This window comes from Staurois parvus, unplaced genomic scaffold (genome assembly GCF_062004578.1).
Source record: "Staurois parvus isolate SC_StPar_1 unplaced genomic scaffold, SC_StPar_1.0 ptg000602l, whole genome shotgun sequence".
Taxonomy (NCBI): domain Eukaryota; kingdom Metazoa; phylum Chordata; class Amphibia; order Anura; family Ranidae; genus Staurois; species Staurois parvus.
The window spans coordinates 1,872,232-1,892,388 of NW_028318398.1; the positions used below are offsets into that span (position 1 = coordinate 1,872,232).

The 20,157-nt window shown below is 49.8% G+C and overlaps 1 protein-coding gene across 1 annotated transcript in view; it reads right to left on the bottom strand.

The window, feature by feature from the left end:
• The window catches only part of LOC149449834 (vomeronasal type-2 receptor 26-like), a 70,667-nt gene that overhangs the window by 9,897 nt on the left and 40,613 nt on the right, over nucleotides 1-20,157 (bottom strand). Inside the window, exons 7-9 of the mRNA XM_089692728.1 lie at nucleotides 15,106-15,378; nucleotides 11,508-11,517; nucleotides 10,599-10,715 (exon numbers count right to left, since the gene is read on the bottom strand). Of these exons, the coding sequence (XP_089548854.1) occupies nucleotides 10,599-10,715; nucleotides 11,508-11,517; nucleotides 15,106-15,378 (400 nt within the window). The remainder of the gene's footprint in view (nucleotides 1-10,598; nucleotides 10,716-11,507; nucleotides 11,518-15,105; nucleotides 15,379-20,157) is intronic.

The window sequence follows — 20,157 nt, forward strand, 5'->3', positions numbered from 1 at the left end:
ACTTAGGGCCACAGAATTGTTAGTTAGGGCCACAGAATTGTTACTCAGGGACAGACACAGAATTGTTACTGAGGGCCACAGAATTGTTACTGAGGGCCACAGAACCGTTACTTAGGGCCACAGAAACGTTACTCAGGGACACAGAATTGCTACTGAGGGCCACAGAATCGTTACTTAGGGCCACAGAAACGTTAGTTAGGGCCACAGAATTGTTACTCAGGGACAGACACAGAATTGTTACTGAGGGCCACAGAATTGTTACTGAGGGCCACAGAACCGTTACTTAGGGCCACAGAAACGTTACTCAGGGACACAGAATTGTTACTGAGGGCCACAGAACTGTTACTTAGGGCCACAGAAACGTTAGTTAGGGCCACAGAATTGTTACTCAGGGACAGACACAGAATTGTTACTGAGGGCCACAGAATTGTTACTGAGGGCCACAGAACCGTTACTTAGGGCCACAGAAACGTTACTCAGGGACACAGAATTGTTACTGAGGGCCACAGAACCGTTACTTAGGGCCACAGAAATGTTACTTAGGGCCACAGAATTGTTACTCAGGGACAGACACAGAATTGTTACTGAGGGCCACAGAATTGTTACTGAGGGCCACAGAACCGTTACTTAGGGCCACAGAAACGTTACTCAGGGACACAGAATTGTTACTGAGGGCAACAGAATTGTTACTTAGGGCCACAGAAACGTTAGTTAGGGCCACAGAATTGTTACTCAGGGACAGACACAGAATTGTTACTGAGGGCAACAGAATTGTTACTGAGGGCCACAGAACCATTATTTAGGGCCACAGAAACGTTACTCAGGGACACAAAATTGTTACTGAGGGCCACAGAACCGTTACTTAGGGCCACAGAAACGTTAGTTAGGGCCACAGAATTGTTACTCAGGGACAGACACAGAATTGTTACTGAGGGCCACAGAATTGTTGCTGAGGGCCACAGAACCGTTACTTAGGGCCACATAAACGTTACTCAGGGACACAGAATTGTTACTGAGGGCCACAGAATCGTTACTTAGGGCCACAGAAACGTTAGTTAGGGCCACAGAATTGTTACTCAGGGACAGACACAGAATTGATACTGAGGGCCACAGAATTGTTACTGAGGGCAACAGAACCGTTACTTAGGGCCACAGAAACGTTACTCAGGGACACAGAATTGTTACTGAGGGCCACAGAACCGTTACTTAGGGCCACAGAAACGTTACTTAGGGCCACAGAATTGTTACTCAGGGACAGACACAGAATTGTTACTGAGGGCCACAGAATTGTTACTGAGGGCCACAGAACCGTTACTTAGGGCCACAGAAACGTTACTCAGGGACACAGAATTGTTACTGAGGGCCACAGAACCATTACTTAGGGCCACAGAAACGTTACTTAGGGCCACAGAATTGTTACTCAGGGACAGACACAGAATTGTTACTGAGGGCCACAGAATTGTTACTGAGGGCCACAGAACCATTACTTAGGGCCACAGAAACGTTACTCGGACACAGAATTGTTACTGAGGGACACAGAATTGTTACTCAGGGCCACAGAATTGTTACTCAGGGACAGACACAGAATTGTTACTCAGGGACACAGAATTGTTACTCAGGGACACAGAATCGTTGAATTAAAGAGTATGTCAGACAACATGCAGAGGAGTGGCAGAGGAGGCAATGTTTTAGGAGCGAGCAGACGTGGCAGCAGAGGAAGGGGTCGAGGCAGCACTAGTCCCAGCCAGAGGCCAGTGCTCCCAGTGTCATCCAGCGGTCGTGTCTCCACCGACAACCCTGCCGTCATCGATTGGTTGGCTCGGTCATCTTCCTCTTCCCAGGACACCTCTGACACCTACAGCCAATGGTCGGTGGGTACGTCAGACACAACCGTTAGTTGGCATGGCCCGGGAGCAAGCCCACTGAAATCACGTGTCCTCTACCTGCCCCTGTCCTTTGGTGTTCCCTCACCAAGCGAAGTATCGCATGCTGTGGGCTCAGCCCCACTGTACAGTGAGGAAGAGCTAACAGAGGGCGGTCAGGAACGGGGGGAGACATCCGCCTCTTCAGCAGCCAGGCGAAGAAGTACTGGCGAGGAGAGTGGCTCGGTAGCCGGTCTAGAGACAGGTCTGTCTCCTGACCCAGACGCAGCCGAGGGGGCTAGTAGTGAGGCGGAGACCCTACTTGATGATGAGGAGGTTGATCGCACTTGGCAGCCTCATCGTCATCAGGCAATTTCTTCCGCATCATCAGGAGAAGAGGGTGCCAGCTTGGCAGCGAGCGAAACAGTCGGTGGGTTGCCCAGGAGGCAGCAGGGTCGCAGCAGTGTCAGTGGAGCCAAACGGCCACGGAGTAGAGCACCAGCTCCACTGCAGCCTACCACCATGGCCAGTAGTGGTGCCGGTGTGCACGGAGGAAGTAGCAGTCAGCCAGTGAGGAGTAGCGGGGGCAAAGTTTCCTACTCGGCGGTGTGGCAATTTTTCTTCAAGCCGCCCGAGGAAGTAAACGTAGCCGTATGTCGACTATGTGGCCAGAAAGTCAAGCGTGGCCAGGGGGCCCATGTTGGGACTACAGCGTTGCGTCAGCATATGCAGCGTCGCCATTTGGTGGCCTGGGAAAACCGTGATAAAGATACGGCGGTTCTGCCTGACCCAACCCCCGCTCCATCACCCGCTCCGTTACTTGCTCCGTCACCCGACGTCAATCGCCCTCTATCAGCCAGTCAAGGCTCCAACACCTCTGCTGAGGGGAGTTGTCGCTCGTTGGCATCTTCCGCTCGTTCAGATGCTCCTTCTCCTGCTACTCCTCTTCACGGATTCCATCAGCAGTCTTTCTTGGAATTCGTTTCCAAGAGACAACAGTTTGCGAGCACGCACCCGACGGTGCAAAAGCTGAACGTCCTCCTGTCCAAGTTGCTGGTGCTGCAGTCCCTCCCTTTCCAACTGGTGGACTCAGCACCTTTCCGAGAAATGATGGCTTGTGCCGCACCGCGGTGGAGAGTGCCAAGCCGTCATTTCTTCGCCAAAAAGGCAGTGCCAGCCCTGCATTCACATGTAGAAGAGATGGTGGGCCAGTCTTTGAGCATGTCGGTCTCTGCCAAAGTGCACGGCAGTGCCGATGTGTGGAGCTGTAACTACGGTCAGGGACAGTACATGTCATTTACGGCCCACTAGGTGAACGTGGTGCCGGCACAGCCGCACCAGCAACTTGGACAGGTCACGACGCTTTTGCCTCCACGTTTGCACGTCCTTGGTCCAGCAAAGATGTCCGCCTCTACCACCTCTTCTTCCGCCGTGTCCTCAGCCGCCACCCCCGTGCCAAGTCCCATTACCCGACCGGCATATCACATGTGCAGGGAGCAACGGTGTCACGCTGTGCTGCACCTGGTATGCCTTGGCGAACGTAGTCACACAGGGGAGGAACTTCTGAGTGTAATGAACAGAGAAATCGACAGATGGCTGTCTCCGCACAAACTGAAAATCGGAACCATGTTGACCGACAACGGAAAGAACATGGTGTCTGCTCTGCGTCAAGGAAGGTTGTGCCATGCGCCATGCATGGCTCACGTGTTCAATCTGGTTGTCAAGCGGTTCCTAAAATCCACCATCCCACTGCAAGACATCCTTAAAATGTCACGTAAACTTTGCATGTATTTCAGCCATTCCTACAGCGCAAAGCACACCCTCCTTGAGCTGCAGCGGCAGAACGGAATTCCACAGCATCGCCTGATCTGCGACGTTGCAACAAGGTGGAATTCAACCCTACACATGTTAGACCGCCTTTACGAGCAGCGAAAGGCCATCACCGATTTCCTGATGTTACAAGCGGATAAAGGTACTCCCCTGTGTAACTTAGATGTCAGCCATTGGTAGCTCATGCGTGACACCTGCCGCTTGCTCAGGCCCTTTGAGGAGGCCACGCTATTCCTGAGTCGGCAGGACTATGGGATGAACGACGTCATTCCTCTGTTGCACGTCCTGGAACAAATGCTGTTAACAATGGCTGGTCAGGGTGCGGTAGACGTGGCGCACAGATCTCAACGCCACATGACCCCTGTGGGGCAGGACAGGAAGAAGAGGAGGAGGTAGAGGAGGACATTTGTGCTCAGGAATTATTGAGTGAAATGGGTGGTTTTTCCACTCAGCGGACAGGAGTGGAGGAGCAGGAGCATCTGGTAGAGGAGGAGGAGGAGACAGAGGACCCAGACGCACCGTGGCAGTATGCTGTGGAGATGGAGGCAGGGAGTCCCTCGCATTTCTTGGCACAAATGGCCCTTAGCATGCTCGGTTGCTTGCGTAGCGACAGCCGAATAATAACCATCAGACAGAGGGATGACTTTTGGCTGTCCACCTTGTTGGACCCTCGCTACCGTTCCAAAATGGTGGCCTTTTTCACACTTGCTGAGAGGGAGGCCAAAATTACGTACTATAAAAACCACCTATGTAGTCAGTTGGTCTCTGCCTTTCTGTGCCAACGTCCATCCTCAGACACTGTGGGCCCTGTGCGCTCGCATTCCGCTGCCATGGCAGCAGGGGAGGGGTGGGGTGGTAGGAGCAGTGGCAGCTCCACCAGCAGCGGCTGCCTCAGTCTGCAGTCGATGATGAGTAGCTTTCTTCACCAGCGCAGTGAGGAAACTACTAACCAGCCGCAGCAGCAGCAGCAGCATCAGGTGGACCTGGAGCAGGAGCTCAAACAACAGGCTTGGACTTACTTGGACAGCACCCTGCCAACCGAGGTAGACAATCCCCTTGACTACTGGTCAACGAAACTTGACCTTTGGCCCCAACTAGCTGAATTTGCCCTTGAAAGGCTGTCATGCCCGGCCAGTAGCGTGGCATCGGAGCGCGTGTTTAGTGCGGCAGGAGGTATTGTAACTCCGCGGAGGACACGACTGTCCACCCAAAGTGTGGAGAGACTCACGTTTGTGAAAATGAATCAGGCGTGGATTAGTCTGGATTTCAAACCACCAGTTCCTGACACAACTGACTAAATCCGCCATGAATCATGCCCCAAACATGTGCCACGTTCAGGTCTCCGCACACTGCTGCTGGGTTCCATTTTGTCATAGGGTGCTGGCAGATTACGGGCCTCCCATAGCTGCTGCCAGGCCCCTAATCTGCCATGGGCCCCTGTACCGCCTCCTCACGCTGCTGCAAGGTCCACAGTGTCTCATGGGTCCCTGTACCGCCTCCCATTGCTGCTGCCAGGCCCCTAATCTGCCATGGGCCCCCGTACCGCCTCCTCATGCTGCTGCCAGGTCCACAGTGTGTCATGCCATGTGCCACTTTCAGGTCTCCTCACACTGCTGCTGGGTTCCATTTTGTCATAGGATGCTGGCAGATTACGGGCCTCACATTGCTGCGGCCAGGCCCCTAATCTGCCATGGGCCCCTGTACCGCCTCCTCACGCTGCTGCAAGGTCCACAGTGTGTCATGCCATGTGCCACTTTCAGGTCTCCTCACACTGCTGGTGTGTTTCATTTTGTCATAGGGTGCTGGCAGATTACGGGCCTCCCATAGCTGCTGCCAGGCCCCTAATCTGCCATGGGCCCCTGTACCGCCTCCTCACGCTGCTGCAAGGTCCACAGTGTGTCATGCCATGTGCCACTTTCAGGTCTCCTCACACTGCTGGTGTGTTTCATTTTGTCATAGGATGCTGGCAGATTACGTGCCTCACATTGCTGCGGCCAGGCCCCTAATCTGCCATGGGCCCCTGTACCGCCTCCTCACGCTGCTGCCAGGTCCACAGTGTCTCATGGGTCCCTGTACCGCCTCCCATTGCTGCTGTCTCCAACGCCACACTCTGCCATGTGCCACTTTCAGGTCTCCTCACACTGCTGCTGGGTTCCATTTTGTCATAGGATGCTGGCAGATTACGGGCCTCACATTGCTGCGGCCAGGCCCCTAATCTGCCATGGGCCCCTGTACCGCCTCCTCACGCTGCTGCAAGGTCCACAGTGTGTCATGCCATGTGCCACTTTCAGGTCTCCTCACACTGCTGGTGTGTTTCATTTTGTCATAGGATGCTGGCAGATTACGTGCCTCACATTGCTGCGGCCAGGCCCCTAATCTGCCATGGGCCCCTGTACCGCCTCCTCACGCTGCTGCCAGGTCCACAGTGTGTCATGGGTCCCTGTACCGCCTCCCATTGCTGCTGTTTCCAACGCCACACTCTGCCATGTGCCACTATCAGGTCTCCTCACACTCCTGCTGGTTTCCATTTTGTCATAGGTTGCTGGCAGATTACAGGCCTCCCATAGGTGCTGCCAGGCCCCAAATCTGCCATGGGCCCCCGTACCGCCTCGTCACACTGCTGCTGGGTCCACAGTGTGACATGGGTCCCTGTACCGCCTCCCATTGCTCCCACTCTGCCATGTGCCACTTTCAGGTCTCCTCACACTCCTGTTGTTTTCCATTTTGTCATAGGTTGCTGGCAGATTACAGGCCTCCCATAGGTGCTGCCAGGCCCCAAATCTGCCATGGGCCCCCGTACCGCCTGGTCACGCTGCTGCTGGGTCCACAGTGTGTCATGGGTCCCTGTACCGCCTCCCATTGCTCCCACTCTGCCATGTGCCACTTTCAGGTCTCCTCACACTCCTGCTGGTTTCCATTTTGTCATAGGTTGCTGGCAGATTACAGGCCTCCCATAGGTGCTGCCAGGCCCCAAATCTGCCATGGGCCCCCGTACCGCCTGGTCACGCTGCTGCTGGGTCCACAGTGTGTCATGGGTCCCTGTACCGCCTCCCATTGCTCCCACTCTGCCATGTGCCACTTTGAGGTCTCCTCACACTCCTGTTGTTTTCCATTTTGTCATAGGTTGCTGGCAGATTACAGGCCTCCCATAGGTGCTGCCAGGCCCCAAATCTGCCATGGGCCCCCGTACCGCCTGGTCACGCTGCTGCTGGGTCCACAGTGTGACATGGGTCCCTGTACCGCCTCCCATTGCTCCCACTCTGCCATGTGCCACTTTCAGGTCTCCTCACACTCCTGCTGGTTTCCATTTTGTCATAGGTTGCTGGCAGATTACAGGCCTCCCATAGGTGCTGCCAGGCCCCAAATCTGCCATGGGCCCCTGTACCGCATGGTCACGCTGCTGCTGGGTCCACAGTGTGTCATGGGTCCCTGTACCGCCTCCCATTGCTCCCACTCTGCCATGTGCCACTTTGAGGTCTCCTCACACTCCTGTTGTTTTCCATTTTGTCATAGGTTGCTGGCAGATTACAGGCCTCCCATAGGTGCTGCCAGGCCCCAAATCTGCCATGGGCCCCCGTACCGCCTGGTCACGCTGCTGCTGGGTCCACAGTGTGTCATGGGTCCCTGTACCGCCTCCCATTGCTCCCACTCTGCCATGTGCCACTTTCAGGTCTCCTCACACTCCTGCTGGTTTCCATTTTGTCATAGGTTGCTGGCAGATTACAGGCCTCCCATAGGTGCTGCCAGGCCCCAAATCTGCCATGGGCCCCCGTACCGCCTGGTCACGCTGCTGCTGGGTCCACAGTGTGTCATGGGTCCCTGTACCGCCTCCCATTGCTCCCACTCTGCCATGTGCCACTTTGAGGTCTCCTCACACTCCTGTTGTTTTCCATTTTGTCATAGGTTGCTGGCAGATTACAGGCCTCCCATAGGTGCTGCCAGGCCCCAAATCTGCCATGGGCCCCCGTACCACCTGGTCACGCTGCTGCTGGGTCCACAGTGTGTCATGGGTCCCTGTACCGCCTCCCATTGCTCCCACTCTGCCATGTGCCACTTTCAGGTCTCCTCACACTCCTGTTGGTTTCCATTTTGTCATAGGTTGCTGGCAGATTACAGGCCTCCCATAGGTGCTGCCAGGCCCCAAATCTGCCATGGGCCCCCGTGTGTCATGGGTCCCTGTACCGCCTCCCATTGCTCCCACTCTGCCCTGTGCCACTTTGAGGTCTCCTCACACTCCTGTTGTTTTCCATTTTGTCATAGGTTGCTGGCAGATTACAGGCCTCCCATAGGTGCTGCCAGGCCCCAAATCTGCCATGGGCCCCCGTACCGCCTGGTCACGCTGCTGCTGGGTCCACAGTGTGTCATGGGTCCCTGTACCGCCTCCCATTGCTCCCACTCTGCCATGTGCCACTTTCAGGTCTCCTCACACTCCTGCTGGTTTCCATTTTGTCATAGGTTGCTGGCAGATTACAGGCCTCCCATAGGTGCTGCCAGGCCCCAAATCTGCCATGGGCCCCCGTACCGCCTGGTCACGCTGCTGCTGGGTCCACAGTGTGTCATGGGTCCCTGTACCGCCTCCCATTGCTCCCACTCTGCCATGTGCCACTTTCAGGTCTCCTCACACTCCTGTTGTTTTCCATTTTGTCATAGGTTGCTGGCAGATTACAGGCCTCCCATAGGTGCTGCCAGGCCCCAAATCTGCCATGGGCCCCCGTACCGCCTGGTCACGCTGCTGCTGGGTCCACAGTGTGACATGGGTCCCTGTACCGCCTCCCATTGCTCCCACTCTGCCATGTGCCACTTTCAGGTCTCCTCACACTCCTGCTGGTTTCCATTTTGTCATAGGTTGCTGGCAGATTACAGGCCTCCCATAGGTGCTGCCAGGCCCCAAATCTGCCATGGGCCCCCGTACCGCCTGGTCACGCTGCTGCTGGGTCCACAGTGTGTCATGGGTCCCTGTACCGCCTCCCATTGCTCCCACTCTGCCATGTGCCACTTTGAGGTCTCCTCACACTCCTGTTGTTTTCCATTTTGTCATAGGTTGCTGGCAGATTACAGGCCTCCCATAGGTGCTGCCAGGCCCCAAATCTGCCATGGGCCCCCGTACCACCTGGTCACGCTGCTGCTGGGTCCACAGTGTGTCATGGGTCCCTGTACCGCCTCCCATTGCTCCCACTCTGCCATGTGCCACTTTCAGGTCTCCTCACACTCCTGTTGGTTTCCATTTTGTCATAGGTTGCTGGCAGATTACAGGCCTCTCATAGGTGCTGCCAGGCCCCAAATCTGCCATGGGCCCCCGTGTGTCATGGGTCCCTGTACCGCCTCCCATTGCTCCCACTCTGCCCTGTGCCACTTTGAGGTCTCCTCACACTCCTGTTGTTTTCCATTTTGTCATAGGTTGCTGGCAGATTACAGGCCTCCCATAGGTGCTGCCAGGCCCCAAATCTGCCATGGGCCCCCGTACCGCCTGGTCACGCTGCTGCTGGGTCCACAGTGTGTCATGGGTCCCTGTACCGCCTCCCATTGCTCCCACTCTGCCATGTGCCACTTTCAGGTCTCCTCACACTCCTGCTGGTTTCCATTTTGTCATAGGTTGCTGGCAGATTACAGGCCTCCCATAGGTGCTGCCAGGCCCCAAATCTGCCATGGGCCCCCGTACCGCCTGGTCACGCTGCTGCTGGGTCCACAGTGTGTCATGGGTCCCTGTACCGCCTCCCATTGCTCCCACTCTGCCATGTGCCACTTTCAGGTCTCCTCACACTCCTGTTGTTTTCCATTTTGTCATAGGTTGCTGGCAGATTACAGGCCTCCCATAGGTGCTGCCAGGCCCCAAATCTGCCATGGGCCCCCGTACCGCCTGGTCACGCTGCTGCTGGGTCCACAGTGTGACATGGGTCCCTGTACCGCCTCCCATTGCTCCCACTCTGCCATGTGCCACTTTCAGGTCTCCTCACACTCCTGCTGGTTTCCATTTTGTCATAGGTTGCTGGCAGATTACAGGCCTCCCATAGGTGCTGCCAGGCCCCAAATCTGCCATGGGCCCCCGTACCGCCTCGTCACGCTGCTGCTGGGTCCACAGTGTGTCATGGGTCCCTGTACGGCCTCCCATTGCTGCTGTTTCCATTGCTCCCACTCTGCCATGTGCCACTTTCAGGTCTCCTCACACTCCTGCTGGTTTCCATTTTGTTATAGGTTGCTGGCAGATTACAGGCCTCCCATAGGTGCTGCCAGGCCCCAAATCTGCCATGGGCCCCCTGGTCAAGCTGCTGCTGGGTCCACAGTGTGTCATGGGTCCCTGTACCACCTCCCATTGCTCCCACTCTGCCATGTGCCACTTTCAGGTCTCCTCACACTCCTGCTGGTTTCCATTTTGTCATAGGTTGCTGTATGGCCTCCCATTGCTGCTGCCTCCACCGCCACACTGTGGCTCCAAACACTGGTTTTGGCCCCGTGACTGGCCAAATGAGTGAAGTGTGCGGTGATTCTAAGATCGACGGCACTCATCTGCATGTCATACTGACTGACAGTATTATTTCTCTTCCCCAGCAGACTCCAAGGGCATTTAAATTAAAGGTACAGTGTTCTGCACTAATATAAAGTCTCTCTGAAGCCTAGAAACACCCTTTTTTAAGTTAAATTCACAGCGAATATATTCGACTCGAATCAAATTTTTTCCACGAATTCGCCGAATCAGTCAAATCGAATTTTTGAATACTTCGCTCATCTCTACTCTTGAGGGGGAAAAAGGACATAAATGTAATTTATTTACAGTATTGCATGACCGCGCAATTGTCAGTTAAAGGAACACTGCGCCGTAATGCAAAAAATAGCCTGGTCAGGAAGGGGGGGGGGGGAATCCTCTGGAGGGCAATAGTGGTAATCTCTATCCAGAAACACAAACTCTACCGGAAATGTTGGATATCTCTTCTTCTGGACATGGGACACACTCATAGCAGCATTTGTGAACAGAAGATCCAAACTTTTTTCTGCAGCCAGGTAAGCAGGGTTCTGAGCATCGAGATACTGGGACCTGAAATTCAGATATTATTATTATTATTATTTTGTATAGGTCTATCACATCCCATGAGACTATTATCCCATGGTAATTACACTGTGTGCAGCCCGAACAAACGATCCTGTGTGTGGAGGAGCTCTGCACTGACAGGAGGACACAGCACAGCCTCTCTCCTGTCTCCTGTGGGGGTGGGGGGGGGACATACAGGTGGGGAACATAATGTGAGGGGTTGGAGGGTTAACTTGTGCTGGGAACAGTAATTGGGGGGGGCATTTGCTAAAAGGGGGGATTGGGGTGGAAGGATATGTGCTATTAGAAGGAATGAGGGGGATATGTGCTAGGAGGGGGGATGGGGGGTATTCTAGGACAAGGGGGGATTGGGGGAGATATGTGTTTATAGGGGAATTGGGGGGATATGTGTTAGGAGGGGGGAACATATTAGGAGGGAGGATTGAGGGAGATATGTGCTAGGTGGGGGATTGGGAAGGAATATGTGCAAAGAGGGAGTTTGGTTGGATATGTGCTGGGAGGGGGGATTGGGAGTGGAGGGATTTGAGCTAAGAGTGGGATTTTTTCATGCAGGGGGTGGGGGTTTGTGCTAGAAGGGGATGGGGGAATTTGGGTTAAGAGGATAGGGCTTGAGAGGATTTGTGCTGGGAAGAGTAATTTGGAGGGGGTTGTGCTAGAAGGGGGAATGAGAGGGGATTGTGCTAGGAGGAAGGATTTGGGGGATAGGATTTGTGCTGGGAGGGGGGTTTGGCAGGGAGGATTTCTTCTAAAATGGGAAATTTGAGGATAACATAACGTGCGCTGGGAGGGATGATTTTTTTTTGGGGGGGTGAGACATGATATGAGGGCACTTAACAGAACCTCATAGCCCATAGCTGGGTTTGCTTGAATTTCCTTACAGACACAGCCTCAATCTGTAGCCAGCCACACACTGTGCAGATGGATGCTGTGTCTGTAAGGGAATCCAATCTTAGCTATGTGCTGTGGTGTGGAGGAGCTATGAGTACCCAGGCTGGTTACAGTGTGGGGAAGGGAGGAGGAGATCTTAGTGCTCTGCCAGCAATGACCTTGTCCTCTTTTCTGCTAACCATTGTCTTCTGCCCTGCTGACCCCTGCCCTCTGCACTGATGACCCCTGCCCTCTGCACTGATGACCCCTGTCCTCTGCACTGATGACCCCTGTCTCCTGCACTACTGACCCTTGTCCTCTGCACTGATGACCCCTGTCTCCTGCACTACTGACCCCTGTCCTCCATCCTGGTGACCTGATAACCCCTTTTCTCCACCCTGCTGATCCTTGCCATATGCTCTGTTGCCCCTTATCATCTACTCTGCTGACCCCCTGTATACTACCCCACTGATCTCACATCCTCTGCCCCCCTGCACCCCCACATCAGACAGGCTAGATCAGGCCCTGCTTGACAAGTACACACACTCACGCTAAAATTTTAAATGAACTCTCCACAATACCATACACTCTTATTTATTCCTAGAAAAATTTTGCATAAAATACAGGAATTCTTGGTTCATGTACATTGCAATACATGTTCAAGTTAGCCAACTGCATCAAAGTGATTCTTTTTTTTCATTCTTGAGGTTTCCTTCTTTTAGTATCTCATGTGTTGTATATTTGTAAGTCATTAAGTTCTGAACTCAGACGATACACTATATTGCCAAAAGTATTGGGCCGCCGGCCTTTACACATGAACTTTAATGGCATCCCAGTCTTAGTCCGTAGGGTTCAATATTGAGTTGGCCCCACCCCTTGCAGCTATAACAGCTTCAACTCTTCTGGGAAGGCCGTCCACAAGGTTTAGGAGGGTGTCTATGGGAAAGTTTGACCATTCTTCTAAAAGCACATTTGTGAGGTCAGACACTGATGTCAGACGAGAAGGCCTGGCTTGCAGTCTGACATCAGTGCCTGACCTCACAAGGTGTTCTATGGGGTTGAGGTCAGGACTTTGTGCAGGCCAGTTGAGTTCCTCCACCCCAAACTCTCTCATCCATGTCTTTATGGACCTTGCTTTGTGCACTGGTGCGCAGTCATGTTGGAACAGGAAGGGGCCATCCCCAAACTCTTCCCACAAAGTTGGGAGCATGAAATTGTCCAAAATGTCGTAGTATGCTAATGTCTTAAAAGTTCCTTTCACTGGCACTAAGGGGCCAAGCCAAACCCCTGAAAAACAACCGCACACCATAAACCCCCCCCACCACCAAACTTTACACTTGGCACAATGCAGTCAGGCAAGTACCGTTCTCCTGGCAACCACCAAATGCAAAAATATGCATCGGATTTCCAGAGAAGTGTGATTTATCACTCCAGAGAACACATGTCCACTGCTCTAGAGTTCAGTGATGGCTTGCTTTACACCACTTCATCTGACGCTTTGCATTGCACTTGGTGATGTAAGGCTTGGATGCAGCTGCTCGGCCATGGAAACCCATTCCATGAAGCTCTCTACACACTGTTGTTGTGCTAATCTGAAGGCCACACCAAGTTTGGAGGTCTTTTGCTATTGACTCTGCAAACAGTTGGCAACTTCTGCGCACTGTGTGCTTCAGCATGCGCTGACCCCGCTCTGTCATGTGACGTGGCCTACCACTTGGTGGCTGAGTTGCTGTTGTTCCCAGTTGCTTCCACTTTGTTATAATCCCACTAACAGTTGAGCGTGGAATATTTAGTAGCCAGGAAATGTCATGGATGGACTTATTGCACAGGTGACAACCTATCACGGGACCACGCTTGGAGTCACTGAGCTCCTGAGAGCGACCCATTCTTTCACCAATGTTTGTAGAAGCAGTCTGCATGCCTAGGGGCTTGATTGTATACACCTGTGGGCATGGAGGGGATTGGAACAAGTGAATCTGGTGATTTGGAGGGCGGGGACAATATGTTTGGCAATATAGTGTATCTCTATTTCTACTGCATTGTGCAGGTCAGTGATTATAAGGGCAGAGATGCCTCAAGTGACTGGATTCTTTTTTAACTAATAGGAGCAATGCATTAAGCGCTCTGTGCTGTAATCTCCTTGTATTCTGTTTGTTTTGGGGGGTTTTGGGGGCATACCTGGTTGCGAGCTAAGATTCCTGCTGGTGCTGTCCACCCTATACTGTATCTCTACACAGTTCCTATTTTTCTAATTAATCCCAAATTCTTCATCTTTATTGTTATTCCAAGTTTACACTCACCGGCCTCTTTATTAGGTACATTTGTTCAATTGCTCGGTAACACAAATTGCTAATTAGCCAATCACATGGCAGCAACTCAATGCATTTAAGCATCTAGACATAATGAAGATGACTTGGTGAAGTTCTGAGCATCAGAATGGGGAAGAAAGGGAATTTAAATGACTTTGAATGTGACATGGTTGTTGGTGCCAGGCGGGCTGGTCTGAGTATTTTAAAAACTGCTGATCTACTGGGATTTTCCCCGCACAACCATCTCTAGTGTTTACAGAGAATGGTCCAAAAAAGAGAAAATATCCAGTGAGAGTCAGTTGTGTGGACAAAAATGCCTTGCTGATGTCAGTGGTCAGAGGAGAATGGGCAGACTGGTTCGAGATGATAGCAAGGCAACAGTAACTCAAACAACCACTCATTACAACCAAGGTATGCAGAATACCATCTCTGAATGCACAACACATTGAACCTTGAAGCAGATGGGCGACAGCAGCAGAAGACAATACCAGGTGCCATTCCTGTCAGCTAAGAACAGGAAACAGAGGCTACAATTCACACAGGCTCACCAACATGGGAAAATAGGAGACTGGAAAAATATTGCCTGGTCTGATGAGCCTCGATTTACTCTGCGACATTCAGATGGTAGGGCCAGAATTTGGTGTAAATAACATGAAATCATGGATCCATCCTGCCTTGTATCAACGGTTCAAGCTGGTAATGGTGGTATTTTCTTGGCACACTATGAACCCCCTAGTCCTAACTGAGCATCATTTAAATGCCATGGCCTCCCTGATTATTTTTGGTGACCGTGTCAATCCCTTTCTGATTACAGTGTCCTCATCTTCTGATGGCTACTTCCAGCAGGATAATGTCACAAAGCTCAAATCATCTCAAACTGGTTTCTAGAACATGACAATGAGATCACTGTACTCCAATGGCCTCCACTGTCACCAGACCTCAATCCAATAGAGGATCTTTGGGATGTGGTGGAACGGGAGATTCGCATCATTGATGTGCAGCCAACAAATCTGCAGCAACTGCGTGATGCTATCATGTCAATATGGAACAAAATCTCTGAGGAATGTTTCCAACACCTTGTTGAATCTATGCCACAAAGAATGAAGGCAGTTCTGAAGGCAAAAGGGGGTCCAACAGGTACTAGCAAGGTGGACCTAATAAAGTGGCCGGTGAGTGTATATCATGGACTTACCTCATTGCCAAGCTTCCATGTTATGGCTTTAGTATTCATTTGTAATTGCTGATCTTCTGGTGCCCAGGATGTAAAATTTCCCACATCATTATAAATCATAGTGTGATTATCCTTAAATACCCAATTTGTAATTTTGTAATGATAAACAAATTCTCCGTATTCATTAAAAAATGATCTTGGCTCAAGTAATCCAAATTCATATTTAATTTCTTTTAAAAGATGATACAACTTCAATTTGAATATAGAAAGATAAAATGTGTTAAGTAAAGAAAAGTAACAGGACAAAGGGAAATCAATATTTATATCCAGCCCTCAGTGTCCATCAGATTATCTCCTGATCTTGTAGAAAATAATCAATATACTTAGTTGTCACAAACTGAGCATAGTGGAGTGACCTGGACCCTACTCTGACTATGTCTGGGTTCCCTGAGGAGTGGAGTCTGAAGAACGGGCAATATTCACTAGGGACCCCTCACAGAGGTTTGGACTATTTCCCTAAGGTTGCTTCCCCAGATACTAGCAGACTGAGGAGGAAGAAGCCATAGGACCACTAGCAGGGACCACTAGCAGAGACGATCAGAACACTAGTGAGAAAACTGACTGGTGGACAGTCGTATAACATATTAGGGACAGATCAAGCAGTGTTTGCAGGGAGAGCTAGTTGCTGCTGTTGATTGCTGAAATCTTATACTGTATATTTACAGTAAGTCAAAGACACACCTAAAGGAATTCATAAAGAGTGTTTATGACACCAGACAGCCTTCTTATGGCTATAGAAACTGCCCGATTCTGATATCAATCAAAAGTAGAAAGTGGACATGTGGGGGAACTAGTATCTCAGCGTCTCCATCAGGCTCCATCCACTGTGGCATCATTTCATATCTTTGGTGTTCATTTCATATATGCGTTGGTCCGGGTGGATTCGAAAAAATTTTGCAGGTTTTTTTTTAAAGATTGTTACATATTGGTTTTCGGTTGGAATCGTCATTCATCTATACATTTTTCAAAGCTAAGAATTGTATTAGACTGTGGAACTGAACTGACTGACTGTGACAATTACAAATTCAATTTAAATCCCAACTTTACTTGAATCTGAAAATTTAATTTGTTACATTTTTCAGATTCATTGACATTTGTTACTATGTTTTTTCAGAGATTTAAATACATCTGAATCTCTGAAAATTCAATTTTTGTCCAAAAATCGATTTGTTACAAAACTAAACACACATGTCTAGTCGGCTGTAAAGTCAACAACATCATTAACAACCAGTGACAGGTAGAAGGGGAGGCAGTAGATGCAACAAATCTGCCACTCGGCTACACAGCAGAGGACAGAGACAGACACAAGTCTTATACACCTCCACTTTCATTATCTACAAACTGAAGGAAATTATTTTTGAATTTGGTACATTAATGGCACCACTTTGTAAAACTGGCATTATTAACCACTTCCAGTCCGGACACTTTAACCCCCTTCCTGCCCAGGCCAATTTTCAGCTTTCAGCGCTGTCACACTTTGAATGACAATTGCACGGTCCTGCAACACTGTACCCATATGAATTTTTTAGCATTTGTTTGAGACAGATAAAGCTTTATTTTGGTGGTATTTATTCACCACTGGGATTTATATTTTATTTGCTATATAAATGAAAAAGTCCCAAAATTTTGAAAAAAATTGTTTTTCTTATAAAATTTTGCAAATAAATAATATTTCATCATAAATCTTGGCCAAAATGTATTCTGTTAACTTTTTAGTAAAAAAAAAAAAAAAATAACCCAAATTAGTTTATAACCAAAAATTATAATTTAAAAAAATTTTTTACATTTTACATTCCCAGGGAGCGCGCACAGTCCAATAAGGCGGGCACTCTTTATGAACGGCAACCCGCCCCTGGACTGCCACTGTCCAGCTGTTTACATACAGCGGCCGGACGGCAAGTGGTTAATAACTTCCTGAATCTTTTGCACATGTTGACAACGCTATCAAAACAGAAGGCAGGGCTTTTTGAAGCAGCCGCAGGTTATTTGAAAGGGTCCTATGTCCGGAAAAGTGTCAGTAGGCATTTGTTGAGTCCTGTAGCAGGTCTTATGGCCTGGTATGATACAGGAAGGGGAGGGGGAGGGCACACATTTGTTCCCCACTTTTCTGGACTTCCAGACTGCATGATCTGTTTAAGGCTCTGCTATGGATTTTCCTTTATTTTTTAGTAGCCCCCTTAAAATACCAGACTCAGAGTATGTTTCTTATGGCTTTTTTGTAAAATAACAAACATATTACACTTAACTGCTCCCTACAATTGCATAGAGCAGCCCCAATCCTCCTTTTCTTGGGTCACTTGCTGCCAAGTGCCCCCAGAACAAGCCACTTGCTCTTGGGACACTCATGCATGCTCACTACAGAGCCAGCCCTGTTAGTCCATAAGACACACAGAGTTCAGCTTGGCCCTGCCCCCAGCTCCCTCCTCGCTGGCTGTGATTGGCAGCAGCAGGAGCCAATGGCTCCACCTGCTATGCCTGAGCCAATGAGGAGGGAGATAGCTAGGAGAGCAGCTGCTCTCATGCACATATCTGGATCAAGATTGGGCTCAGGTAAGTATTGGGGGGGGTGAGGGGGGAGCTGCACAGTGCATTTCTCTACCTTCATGCATAAAATGCTTAAAGGTAAAAGGCCTTCAACCTTTAGAATCAAAAGACACGCTCCCAACACTTTACATATATTCTACACTATATTGCCAAAAGTATTGGTTGGCCGGCCTTTACAAGCACATGAGCTTTAATGGCATCCCAGTCTTAGTCCGTAGGGTTCAATATTGAGTTGGTCCCGCCCTTTGCACCTATAACAGCTTCAACTCTTCTGGGAAGGCCGTCCACAAGGTTTAGGAGGGTGTCTATGGGAAGGTTGGACCATTCTTCCAGAAGCACATTTGTCAGGTCAGGCACTGATGTCGGGGGAGGAGGCCTGGCCTACAGTCTCTGCTCTAATTCATCCCAAAGGTGTCCTATCTGGTTGAGGTCAGGACTCTGTGCAGGCCAGTCAAGTTCCTCTACCCCAAACTTTCTCATCCATGTCTTTTTGGACCTTGCTTTGTGCACTGGTGAGCAGTCATGATGGAACAGGAAGGGGCCATCCCCAAACTGTTTCCACAAAGTTGGGAGCATAAAATTGTAAAAATGTCTTGTTATGCTGATGCCTTAAGAGTTTCCTTCACTGGAACTAAGAGGCCAAGCCCAACCCCTGAAAAACAACCCCACCCCATAATCCCCTCACCACCAAACTTTACACTTGGCACAATGCTGTCAGGTAAGTACCATTCTCCTGGCACCTGCCAAACCCAGACATGTCCATCGGATTGCTAGACAGAAAAGTGTGATTCATTACTCCACTGCTTTAGAATCCATTGGCGGCGTGCTTTATACCACTGCATCTGACGCTTTGCATTGCACTTGGTGATGTAAAGCTTGGATGCAGCTGCTCGGCCATGGAAACTCATTCCATGAAGCTCTCTATGCACTGTTATTGTGCTAATCTGAAGGCCACACAAGGTTTAAAGGTCTTTAGCTATTGACACTTCAGACATTTGGTGACTTCTGCGCACTGTTCTCTTCAGCATGCGCTGACCCCACTCTCTCATTTTAAAGGCAAATTTGTCACTATTACATTTTATAAGAAGACATATATATAAAGAAAAGGGAAAACAGTGAGTGCAGCCATATGGGACCAGAGCACTGGTCTAAGCATGAAGACAATCCAAAAAGAGAAAAACAATCTGAACACCACAACTAGAGATGAGCGAATCGAACCAGGCGAACCGGAATTCGAGTCGAATTTCAGGAAATATTCGATTTGCGTCGAATCCGAAATTTTGCCTACTTCGGGTGCGCAAATCGAACATTTCCCGATCAGCCGGCAAAAGTGTCCCTGCAGTGAGCTCCGCTATTTCTGACAGTTCTCTGACAGAAGGAACACATGTTTAGCGGTTGAAACATTGTATCTATTAGTTTACATTTAGGATACAGATGTTTCAACCGCTGTACATGTGAAGAAGCTGTCAGAGAACTGTCAGAAATAGAGGAACTCTGCACATACACTTTTTGCCGGCTTGGAATTATTCTTCTTTTCATCCTACTTCTTCTTCTTCTTCATCCTCATCCTCATCCTCTTCTTCTGAGGATGAGGATGAGGATGAAGAAGAAGAAGAAGAAGAAGTAGGATGAAAAGAAGAATAATTCCAAGCCGGCAAAAAGTGTATGTGCAGAGTTCCTCTATTCTGCAGATACACTTAGAGGAGCTCTGCAGATACACTTAGAGGAGCTCTGCACATACACTTTTTGCCGGCTTGGAATTAATCTTATTTTCATCCTACTTCTTCTTCTTCATCCTCATCCTCATCCTCAGAAGAAGAAGAAGAGGATGAGGATGAAGAAGAAGAAGTAGGATGAAAATAAGAATAATTCCAAGCCGGCAAAAAGTGTATGTGCAGAGTTCCTCTATTCTGCAGATACACTTAGAGGAGCTCTGCACATACACTTAGAGGAGCTCTGCACATACACTTTTTGCCGGCTTGGAATTAATCTTATTTTCATCCTACTTCTTCTTCTTCTTCTTCTTCATCCTCATCCTCATCCTCAGAAGAAGAAGAAGAGGATGAGGATGAGGATGAAGAAGAAGAAGAAGAAGTAGGATGAAAATAAGAATAATTCCAAGCCGGCAAAAAGTGTATGTGCAGAGCTCCTCTAAGTGTATCTGCAGAGCTCCTCTAAGTGTATCTGCAGAATAGAGGAACTCTGCACATACACTTTTTGCCGGAAACCGCTGTATGGAGGGAATGTCCCAGAACTGTCAGAAATAGACTATTTATGACAGTTCTGGGACATTCCCTCCATACAGCGGTTGAAACATTGTATCTATTTGTTTCCATAAATGACATTCTGCAAATACACTTAGAGGAGCGCTGCAGATACACATTTTGCCGGCTTGGAATTAATCTTATTTTCATCCTACTTCTTCTTCTTCTTCTTCATCCTCATCCTTATAAGAAGAAGAAGAGGATG